The sequence below is a fragment of the Anabrus simplex genome, chromosome 1 (assembly GCF_040414725.1).
Source record: "Anabrus simplex isolate iqAnaSimp1 chromosome 1, ASM4041472v1, whole genome shotgun sequence".
NCBI lineage: Eukaryota > Metazoa > Arthropoda > Insecta > Orthoptera > Tettigoniidae > Anabrus > Anabrus simplex.
The window spans coordinates 801,825,633-801,838,242 of record NC_090265.1 but is presented as its reverse complement, the minus strand read 5'-3'; the positions used below and the strand labels follow the sequence as shown (position 1 = coordinate 801,838,242).

At 37.7% G+C, this 12,610-nt stretch overlaps 1 protein-coding gene across 1 annotated transcript in view; it reads right to left on the bottom strand.

Moving 5' to 3' along the window:
• Positions 1-562: 562 nt before the first annotated feature.
• The window catches only part of LOC136873678 (synaptotagmin-15-like), a 451,745-nt gene continuing 439,697 nt past the window's right edge, over positions 563-12,610 (bottom strand). The window contains exon 9 of the mRNA XM_067146793.2: positions 563-690. Coding sequence (XP_067002894.2) covers positions 563-690 — 128 coding nt within the window. The remainder of the gene's footprint in view (positions 691-12,610) is intronic.

Here is a 12,610-nt window from a genome sequence, read left to right as displayed (position 1 = left end):
GTAGGTGGTAACGGACTTCTTCACGCAGCAGGCACAGTCTTTTACCACATGGGTATTTTCAACCTGGTGCGTCAAGGTGATGAGTGCCTCAATGCTCAAGGCGATTTTGCCTGATTGGCATTCTGATTCAGGACGGTACGAACGTCGAACGGAAACTTTCTGATCGCCCCTAATAGTATCAGCAGGGAGAAAAGAACAGTTTGGGGCACAAAATGCACTTGGAAATTTGAATGATGCTGACGTATACGAATATCAGTGAATAAATTCGTAGATGGTCAGATTTATTCAATTGAATGATACTTCAGAAACCACACTTGTCATAAAATATATATTTCGCTTTTAAAATATTTTCTTTTGATGATATGTAATATCCCGTATAAGGCTCATTGTAACCTTGAACGGGCTAACATGCTTTTTAACAATTGCGCATGTGTCAGATCTTGATAATTCGGATAAACTGGTCTATTCCTCCCGATATAATTCGGAAACGTCCGACTCGACCCGAGATCTTCTAGCTCTTGGTGATCGGATCTGATGCCACTAGATGTTATCGAATGTGGTCTCACTCGCAGAGGGCGTGCCAGTGTTGTACCTGCTCCATGGGGCTGCCGAACGCTGTGTTCCAGTGAGTCAGGGCTTTACCTCGGGCGAACATGTATGAGCCCAATACGAACTTCCCAATCAGCTTATCTGCAACAGAAAACCACATGAATATAGAATAATATTGAAATGTGAAATACAGATCAGTCTCGTGGAAGAAATAGCCAATAAAACAGCTTTGAGAATCTCTGTAGAAAAAATATTTATTGCAAACATATAAAACGGTCCAGCATTTTTGCGACAGAAATTGGTCGCATATGGAAAGTAAAGACATTTAAATACTTGGGAGAAATAATTCAAGAAATTGTTTAGAAAAATAATTTGTAGGAGGAAGGTTACACAAGAAGGAAAGAGCGTATGGCATCACTAAGAACTTTTACAAAAGAAATGCTTATCTAAATATCTTGAAATACAATGGTGAAACTAGAATGTCTTTAAGCAAGCGAATGTATACTTTTGAACTATAGTTTAGACAAAATGGAAGTACTAGAAAGAAAAATTATGAGAAAAATCTTAGGTCCAATGAAAATAACAGAACAATGAAGATCTTTGTTAGTTGCTTTGAATCGCACCGACACAGATAGGTCTTATGGCGACAGTGGCATAGGGAAGGGCTAGAAGTGGGATGGAAGCGGCCGTGGCCTTAATTAAGGTACAGCCCCGGCATTTGCCTGGTGTGAAAATGGGAAACTACGGAAAACCATCTTCAATGCTGCCGACAGTGGCTCAAACCCACTATCTCCCGAATACTGGATACTGGCCGCATTTAAGCGACTGCAGCTATCGAGCTCGGTGCCCATTATTTCACACCGGAAGGTGTTTTATGGCATTTGCTATCATTTTTACTGTATTTCTCTTCTACTTCTGTTTTCCGCTTTAATTTCTTGTTTCTGCCTTGCCTATTTAGGCTTAAGTAAAAACACCATAAATCATCTTGTTATCTGTTTACCTAAGAATCTCTGCGCATAGATATCTCTTCTGTTACCGCCTTCTTATATCCGTAAGTCATATCATTACCATTTAGTGAGAGACATTTCTTTTTCCAATATATCCACTTTTTATTTGCATATTTGTCCTACCCATCTGTCCTCAGTTATAATCCTATTTTCTATTAATATTAACTTTCCTAACTATATTATTTTCTTCCTTAATTACTCCGCGTGTATGCGAGTGCTAATCCCAAAACCGGGACACTCTTTACTTTGAGGTAAACTTCCAAGCTATTCGAATGTACAACTTCTTGGCCCCGGAAAATACCGAAATATGGATGCAATGTTAATGGTGGTGCAGACAGTCGTTTCAGGAAAATTGCTGGATAAACGGTAAGTCATATCAGAAAACACATTACACAATTGCCGCTGAATTTGGAGAGATCTTCAACTTTGGTCCTATGACTTATTGTCGTATTTCGATTCTCTACACGTTACATGCGCTACGTTTCTCGATTTTAATCAATTCTCTCCAACTCGATTGTGCATGGCATTAGGAAAAGGGGTTTGTATTTTTAATGAAAACTCTCCATCTCTATTTTGAATGGCAATTGTAAAGTGAGCCTCCCGTCATATTAAAAACTTCGGAGCTTGACTGTGAATGGCAGTAGGAAATGTGTCCTGCCATTATCATCAAGACTTCTCCAATGCGCAGCTTACATCGGAAACAACGTATGGCGTCCTTCCTGTTTTGTTTCTCGCATAGCGCTAAGAGACATGCTGTTTAATATAATTTTACTCACTGCGTGCACAGTAATTTGCTTAGAAATCCGTATAAAAGGTAGAATACCGCAGTGAAGCACGGGTACATTTGCTAGTAATAATCATCTAGATTTTCTTCTTTCTATTCCATACGTTGAACTTAGAAGAATAATCACATGGAAATAGTTTTGAATAGTACAGTATTTTGAATTAGATCAACTAAGATTGTTCTTCCTGCTGGGCTGAGTGGCTCAGACAGTTAAGGCGCCGGCTTTCTGATCTCAAGTTGGCAGGTTCGATCCTCGCTTAGCCCAGTAGTATTTGTAGGTGCTGAAATTCGTCAGCGTCGTGTCAGTAGTTACTGGCACGTAAACGGACTCCTGCGGGATGAAATTCCGGCACCTCACCCTCTCCGAAAACCGTAAAATAATAGTTATTCAGACGTAAAACCAATAACACTAGAAGACAATATTCTTGGTATTTCCAGGTTGGTACGTTTGTGGTGTAATACGAAGGAGCCTATGAGGAGTCGTAAGATTGTTTGGAATGCAGAATATTACTGTCAACGCCAGGCTATGTTTCCGTATGCTATTACATTTGGGCCAAGCAGTGCAAAGAAAAGGAGGTAATCTTAGAGTTAATATGTCCAATGATTCAAAAGGAGTACGATCATCAGCAGAAGAGAATTGCATTTTAAAATAAGGTTATGATTAATAATTGCAGCGAAGCACATTCAATCAGAAAAGAGTGACATTAATTAAAACAAGATACATGGCTTTTGCCGCGTCAGAAACCAATAAATTACAACTGTTTATTAAGCACAGAAACTCAGGTGTCATGAGAAGAATAACATTCAAATTAGAACATGGTTTATTAACTGAGAAATTTTACAGTGATAAGGCCTGCCATGCAAAGATAAAAAATAAATATATCGTTTCACAAATAGTAGTAGTTAATCACGATAAGAAAAAAACGACTGGAATAAGCGAATAATTAGTGGTCTTGGACAATCATTCCTTCATATCACTACCAAATGACCGTTCCCCAAAGAAGCGTTTCAGTATACGAAGATAATCCCAAGAATAAGGTCTATTTTTTTAATAAATACATAGACCTGTTTATTTCTGTAATGGTTTACATCATTTTACAGCTTGAATATTCTACATAATCACCATTTCTGTTGATACATTCTTGTAGACGCTGTGACAGTTTTTGTATGCCCTTGTCATACCGGCTCACCGCCATGCTGTTCAGGAAGTTGTGAGCGTATCAAAGTACACAATCTTTAAAATCTTTAAATGACACAAATTTGTAATATTCCGAATTTAAATTCTGAAATATATATACATTTTGGTGGACTCAAGTTAAAACAGAATTACACAGTCTTACTCTCCAGGAAGAATACAAATTATTGGTAGTGTTAATGCTACTGTTAATGATTTACGTTAATGTTTTATGATGTCAATCGGTTCAGCCGTTCTCTCATTCCCGCGGTAACTAAAAATATATAGATTACTGTAAAGTAAATATTAATCAATTTACAGATCAAACCATTGAAGATTTAAAAGTAGGTGCTCAAAATATATCCATGAGACGAGCTCGTAGTGCGACAGTTTTCTTCTTCTTCTTCCTCCTCCTCCCCTTCTTCTTCTTGTTCTTATATCATTCATCAATAGTGTTAGAGAGTACTTAGCTGTGATTCCCTGCATAGTTGTCCTCATCCCGATTCCCCCATTTTGTAACATTTTTTTGCCCATAATTGTAACATGAAGACTGTAACATTCGTCAGTATGGAAAGTTTTGGAATTGGACAAATTAATTGCAAATAATGGTAAGTTTATGTTATTATTATTATTATTATTATTATTATTATTATTATTATTATTATTATTATACCGGATATACACCCGCTCCGTACATTTAAATTAAGCGCCATCTGTAACTTGTACTACAAAACTAGGTGGTAGAAGAAGTTTGAAAGTTTTTCGACAGAGGTCTCTACTGTCAACCTAGGTACTCCCTCTGATGAAAGGATGGACAATTAAATTTCAAGATAAATTTTGTAGTCATTAGCTGGTAAAAATGAATTGTTTGTAAACTGGGTTTGGTGTTCTAAAGTTATCAATACTTCTATATCTTCCCGCCAAATTAATAGGGAATTTTGTACATTTATTTAATTCAAAAATGAGAATATTTTGATATTTATTTGATTGTCCGATGGAAATTGGGGGCACGTCAGAGCTTCGGTCCAGAGAAATCTATAACCTTCCTCTCCGCTTCAAAAGTTGGGATATTTAGGGCCATGTTGTCTTTTGATCGCTCCAGTCAAGAGGTTTAGAGTGTGTTCGTAGCGGAGGCAGGGGAAGGACTGCCTCGTCCAGCGCCAGGAGGTCCTCCAGCTCAAGGTAATGGCAGACGCCGTGTAATCATGTAACAGTCTCTGAAAAATAGTTTGTGGGGAAGGTTTCAAATTCTTTCGTAATGTAACTTATATTTCTCAGTGTAAATTCTCAAACAGGTCTCAAGAACTTCAAGTAACTGATGGAATACAGAGTGGGAACACTCTTGTATTCCCTTTCAATTTGATATTGAGGTGACTATGATTTTGTAATCGTTAATATCTACTTCTTTATTTTGTAAATGAAAACTTTCTCTCCATCTAGTCACCTCCTTAGTATAGGCTTAGCCTCTGTAACTTCAGGCCATTAGGGTTTCAATGAGGTTCTGGTGAATTCCCAAGGAGTGCAAGGGTTCGCTTCCTAACATTTTGATTTTCGGCTAGTAACTTTAACCTTTTATTTTTTAACTAAGGCCAGGTAGAATGGGCACTTATTGCCCCTGTTAAAGTTCAATATTTTTCACTCTATTTTACTGAGTAATTTCGACTGTTGAGCAAATAAGACGGTGTCTACTGTGGTTTCTGTCAAATGTAGAAGGTGCCTAAAATAAGGCCTGGAACTTGTAAATGTTCGAGAATAGTCTCCTAGTGAGTAATTGTGTGGAGAAAGTTGCTCCTTCTACTATTGTAAATTTTGGAGCTCAGTCCCCTTGAGTATTTATTGAAGAGAGCAGTGGTGCTCTTGAAAAACTGTTACTGGGGAGCTTCAAGCTCAGGTTGTTAAATCATGTTCTAGAATTTTCTTATACTGTTTATTGAGCTCACGAGCTAGACCTTGTTCCTGATTATTTGTTATTTGCTTAGCAAAGTGTAAAGTTTGAAAAGAAAAGAAAAGAAAAGAAAAGAAAAGAAAAGAAAAGAAAAGAAAAGAAAAGAAAAGAAAAGAAAAGAAAAGAAAAGAAAAGAAAAGAAAAGAAAAGAAAAACCGAGGAAAGAAATATATTCCAAAATGTTAAGTTTGAAATTGCTATTTAATTTCTCTATGCACATTTCTCTATGCACCTCTGTCCACCACGGTACTCTGTAACAGTTATTGTTATTGTTCCGGGGTTTATCATGGACCGCAGAGGTGAAGGAAGGTGCCGGGATGAATGGGTCTAACTACAGTGTCAAGAAATGAATTTAAAATTTAAACTGAAGGTTATATTTTCTTAAATTCAACCTTAGCAAATTTTCATAACAATGAAACGTCAGGTACAATGGCAAAGTTTAGAAAATACAAGAAAATCCAAAATTTAGTGACTGTTTAAAAAACTGGGCTTCAAGCCCCTCGCTTTACAATTCTTGAGCTCCTAGCTCAAATTTACAAAAGAGCACAAATTTACTCAAGGGCAGAAATCCCTCAATACATGGAGCATTTGCTCCCAACTTACAATATCAAGCCTCCCAGAGGCACTTTTACAACAATAGAAAATAGTTGACGTGCTCTCAGTTTTCCAAGCCTATTCAAGGCAATATCAGAAAATTACAATCACTCGCCATCAAGGCACAACTTACAAATTTGAAACAGGGGTATCTAGTACCCAACCTACTGGGCCGTTGAGGAAAGAAACAGGTTAAGTAAATGGCCCGAAACACAAATTGAATGGTGGCATGTACTTGCACACTTAGATATGAATTCTTAAAACCTAAAGGGCACTAGGCCGATGAAACAGGGGCTATTCCCAAACTACTGAGGTAGCACGCAAGGAAATCACTTTAATACATTACAGAAACAAAATGTGGCACCTCAAACCAAGATGAAGGGGAGCTCGAGAGGGTACAGTACTCTCTATCCCCGATTTACAGTTGAAGATTTTATGAAGTTATTACATTAGCCGGCAGAAAGTTACATTTTTAGAAAAGAAGGTTACATGGTTGACGATTTCGGACCTTTCCCTCGAGGTCAACTAGGAAGAAAGAAAGAAAGATGTTATGTGGTCATTACCTTATAGAAGTTCTAGCAGCCTACGAAGAGGCCTCCCGCCTCCTGCTTGACACACACTCAGTAAGATGACGATCAATTGGCCAAGAGACGTGAAAATCCGCAGTTTATACATCCTTGGGGAAAGTTCGAGACCATTCAAGATTAAACTAGCCACACTCTCTCATTTTTATTGGTGAATTTAAAAGTTACACTCAAAATCGAAGAAGAAGGCTGTGATAGGTTGAAAGTTAATTACAAAAATTTGGGATTGGCTAGATTCAAAACTGGCGGAAAGAAAAGATAAACATTGCTAACCCAAAAATAAATGAACATCAATTGGTAAAAAAACTTATGAATACAAAATTTCTTTAAATCAAACGTTCTTTCACTTCGCACCAGGGTGCATGATCATAGTCTTTTAGCAATGATATCTATGGCGGAATGTCCAAACTTCTTGATGAAGGGCAAACAAAACAAGTAGAAATTCACACAGTACAGGAAAATTCACATTAACAAAATTATATCAGATTTTAGTGGTGACATCTTCAGAGTAAAGTTCTAACTTGTTGTATTATTGGTTTCACATTTGGTAGATAGAGGAGTTCTTATAGGCGCTCATTTTGAACGCGCGGCGTAGAGGTGTACCTCTCGGTACAATTATTATTATTATTGTTATTATTATTATTATTATTATTATTACTATTATTATTATTATTATTAATGTAATTCATTGTATTTTAATCTCTTCGTAGATATTTTCTTATCGTATTTAAGAAGCAAAATGTTCATTTATATTGTGTATTATAATAGATAATTTATGTAGCCTACAGTAGGATAGCATAGTAGCGTAGTAATTTATTTCGGTCTCTTTTTTCATTTCTTCAATATTTTAATGTTTTTATTTTATGTCATTTATGTATTTCACAGGTTAAGTGTAAGACAGGGACACCCGTCCCTAACTTTGCCAGTTGAAATAAGCCATATCTATCTATCTATCTATCTATCTATCTATCTATCTATCTATCTATCACAAACATCCGACATTTATTGATCAGTATTGGAAGCAATATTCATTTCAGCGAAGCAGAAATACCTCATTTCACTGCTTCACTACCTCAATTAGCTCACTACACGGGAGGGAACGACCGTAGCTGCTACAGCTATTGATTGAAGGTGCGAGTTTGACAGATATTACTTGGCATGCATCCCCAAAGGGGAATGGGCGAGGATCCGGTCCAGATTTCTCCCCAGAGTGGGCTGGAAACTAATTATAAGTTGAAATGGACCACGCTTCCGTCATATCTCTCATTCTGTGAAATTTCAGCTTCGATGGGTTCTAATTTCGTGAGAGTGCAGTAACACGTTCTCTCCGTTTCTTCTTAGTTACCTTTTTTACTACAGAACAGACTCAATTCGCTGTAACTCTGTGTGAGCAGTTCCATCAAGTAGCCTACAGAAGATATTCTGTCATAAGATAAGGATGTATCAGTGTTACATGAACAATTTTATTTCCTTTCTGTGGTACTGGTCAAGTGATAATGTAATAATAGTGGCGTGTGGCCTCCAAAGAGGCCTGCTGTTGACGCCGTATAGGTAATTTAATTTCGTGTAGCTATTTATAGCCGAGTGCAGCTCTTGTAAGGCAGACCCTCCGATGAGGGTGGGCGGCAACTGCCATGTGTAGGTAACTGCGTGTTATTGTAGTGGAGGATAGTGTTATGTGTGGTGTGTGAGTTGCAAGGATGTTGGGGACAGCACAAACACCCAGCCCCCGGGCCATTGGAATTAACCAATGAAGGTTAAATCCCCGACCCGGCCGGAATCGAACCCGGGACCCTCTGAACCGAAGGCCAGTACGCTGACCATTCAGCCAACGAGTGCCGTATAGGTGACCCTCGCATCTCTGAGGATGGGGCACTACCTATGAGGAAGTCCAATGATGAAGACGGCACACACATCCAGCGCCCGAGACATCGGAATTAACCAATCAATGTTAAAATCCCCGAACCGGTCGAGAATCAAACCCGGGAGTCCCTGGACCAAAGGCCTGTACGCTAACCATTTATGCATGGAGCCGGACAAGTTATGGTTATTGTTACCAAAGATAATGAATCCTGACCTCCAGAGCAGTGAGCATAAACTCGAATAAATCCTCTGTGAGTAGGAGCATAGAATTCACCCACAGTATCCCTGTCCTGTCGGTAAAGGCAACAATAAAGGACGTCATCGCCAGCGGCTCGTCACTTGAGGGAATCGTCGGTTTATGAACAAAAGACCCTTAGATGGATATTTATTTATTTATGCACTTATTTATTTATTTATTTGCCGGTTTACAACAGGGTAGTAAACCCCAATTAGTGTAAACCTAAAGATCTTTAAAATACTTATTAAATTACATTGACACATGTCTTAGATTTTAATAACTAAAACTACAATTCTTGATAACTACATTATGCATTAAACTGCATTGATACAAGTCTTAGACTTAAATAACTGAAGTAAACTTCTTAATAACTAAATTATTCAGTACCTGCAATAACTTATTGACAGCTTTCAGTATGATGTTAATTCTTAGTGTTGTGGCAGTGTAGGTGCAAAACGTTTTATGAATTTAGATATTGACATGTCGAAGTCCAAGTTATTGTCTATGCTAACAACTTCATTATACACTAGCGGAAAAAATCCAACCAACAAGAAGGGGTTGTGCTTTAAGGGGCTTTACATACGGACCGTACTCTGCGAGATTGTTAATTACCTGTGAGATTGGATAGAGTAACTGTGAGTGGGTCAAGAATGCCTTCATGACCAGTATCAACAACTCACTGCAGTTGAACAAGGCCGTATAATGGGGCTATGTGAAGGTTGGATTTTCATTCAATTATGTTGAGATTAATGAAAATAGACTTTCTACATTTGTATTGGGCCCTAATATAGGAAAAAATGTATTCTGCAAGTTTTAACAACTTTGAATTACAACCAACTGATTTACGTGAATTGAAATAGGGCCTACTTTGCCAGTTTCTGACTACAAGGTAGCTCATTAAAACCAGGGTCAACACTACTCTCATTCAGGAATTGTTTGAAATTGCTGAACTGATCAAAAGATTTTACATCATCAGTTGGAAAGGATTTAGCTTGCGTATATAAAACACATTCTTTTTAACATCACAATAATCAATATCAATTTCAGCGCCATCCATTTAAAAAAGGCTTCTTTCAAATACTGGTTATCTCCTGTCACTTGTCACACACTAATATAGTAGTGTTTTGATAGAGTATTGTTGAGAGACAAGCTTGCAGTATGCAGAGTGGTAAATGGCATTTGTTATCATAATACAAGTCATGCATAGAATAATCTGTGGCGGGTGTGTTGGTTGTACGATTATTATTATTATTATTATTATTATTATTATTATTATTATTATTATTATTATTATTATTATTATTATTACTATTATTATTATTGTGCCGGTTGGTACACCCCGACCCCGCAAGTTTAAATTGTGCGCCTAAAAATAATCCCCTACAGGAGAAACTCCGAACTTAAAAATCTGTATTAAATCAATGGTTCCTTGGAAGATGTCACTACGGTAAATTTTGAAGTGTTCTGAACTGTGTCTATTTCGATTCGTGTTTGTTTGCTCTGTAGCAAGAGGTGTGGACATTCTCTTCCAGATGTCTCTACCAAGAAAACTATGACTGTGCACCATGGTGCGAAGTGAACGAACTGTTTTGAAGAAATTTTGTATCCCTAAGTTTGTTCTTTGTTAAATTTCTTTCTTTCATTTTTTGGGTTGGCAATATTGATCTCTTCTTCCGCCAGTTTTGAATTCTACCAATCACTAATTTTCTAAAATAATTTTCAGCCAATCATGTATATCTTCTCCAATGTTGTATGTAACTATTGCATCCACCAATAAACAGAGTGGGTGTGGCGTTTTTCTTTCATGAAAGGTCTCAAAGTTTCCTTGTGGGTATAAAACTGCTGATTTTCATGGCTCGGCGCCACTTCATCGACATCTTGCTTACTGTGTGATTATGTAGCAGGGGGCTGGAAGCGCCTCCTTTTTCGGGCAGCAGTTCATCAACAAGGTAATGGCCGTTTAATAACTTTTTCTTGCTAGCTCAGCAGTTTAACACACGGGGCGGGTTCGAAACTTTTCTCATGTAACCTACCTTGTAAAATGTAATATCTTTGTAAAACTCTATATCTTTAACCGCAAATTGGGATAGGGAGTGCTTAACCCTCTCGAGCTCCCACACATATAGTTTTGAGGTGACTACGTTTTCATAACAAGTTTTCTTCTCTTCTTAAGGTAATAAAAGTTTTTCTTCTACGAGTCACCTCTCTAGTATGGGATTAACCCCTGTGTAACCGGCCGAGTGCCACCTAGGTTTTAAGAAGTTTCATGTAGGAGTGCAAGCTACGCCTCCAGCCAATTTGGTATTTTAGGGCCATGTAATTAACCTGTTCTTTTCTGATAAGGTCCAGTAGATTGGGTACATGATACCCCTGTATAAATTTGTAAGTTGTGCCCGAGGGCAAGTGATGGTGAAAGTTGAGGTTGCCTTAAATAGGCGTGAGTAACTGAGAGCCTGTTAATTCTCTCCGAATTGGATTTTTTGAGTGCCTCTAGAAGGCCTGAAGGTGTTTGTTGGGAGCAAGTGCTCCTTGTATGAAGGGGTTTTCTACCCTATGAATTAAGTGATGTAGGTAAAGCGGAGCTTGGAGCTCAGGATGTATGCCCGAGAGCTTTGTAAAATGTAGGGCTGATAGCCCAAGAGGGTAAAACCCCCCTAAAATTTGGATACCTCTAGTCTTGCTGTTTACTTGTAATTGTACCTGAGTTTTGGCTTTAATCATTTATTGTTGAACTTGTTGATATTCCAAATTATATGTAAATCTTGTTCTGTTTGAAAAATATAACCTTTATTGAAGTTTTAAATTAACTTTAAATTTCGTAGTTAGACCCATTCGCCGCCCGCACCTTCTTTCCACATCTGCTAAACCATCAAAACACGGTAACAATTATTATTATTATTATTATTATTATTATTATTATTATTATTATTATTATTATTATTATCTACGAAAGATAAAAAGGGAAGTGTTGGGCAGTGATAGGTAAACCGTGGATGGTACAAAGGGGCAAGATAGCAAGCAATACAGCAGCAGTCAGGAAAATATAAGGACGCTGCGGTAAACAAGAATTAGCACGTTCAGATGAACAAAAATAGATGTTTTGAAACACGAAACATAACAAGTTAAGAATAGCTATTTTTGCTAGTGGCTTTACGTCGCACCGACACAGATACGTCTTATGGCGACGATGGGATAGGAAAGGCCTAGGAGTTAGAAGGAAGTGGCCGTGGCCTTAAATTAACGTACAGCCCCAGCATTTTCCTGGTGTGAAAATGGGAAACATCCTCAGGGTTGCCGACAGTGGGATTCGAACCCACTATCTCCCGGATGCAAGCTCACAGCCGCATGCCCCTAGCAGCAAGTTAAGCACCAAAATATCAAAAGATTAGAACACTTTTGACAACAAACCACAAAGGAAATATTGCAAAGCTCGGCGATAGGGACGATTTGGATTTCATCTGAATAAGATTTACAATTACATTTTTTAAATAGATTAGATGTTTCCCAACCAACTGTACAAACACAAGTACGGGAGATTAGAGAAGATAGAAAAGACAATAAAATAGGAGAATGAATTAAAAAGATCAGTATTTTTAAATTACAATATTCGGGCATACTGTAAGAATTGACCTGACTAGAAAGTAGTGAGCTATATGAACATTAAGTTCCAGAACACACTGGATGTAACACCGATGTATTTAGCCGAACAGGACAAATGTATACAAGTTCAAGGTAAGAGATTACAACGTAACAACGTAAACTAATTTGATGTACCAGAAGTTTTCGAGAGTATTGACACACAGAAATTTCACAGTCACATAACTTAAAATAGCATTCCAAACAAAGGAATTAGACATCCGGCTGCTCCCTTA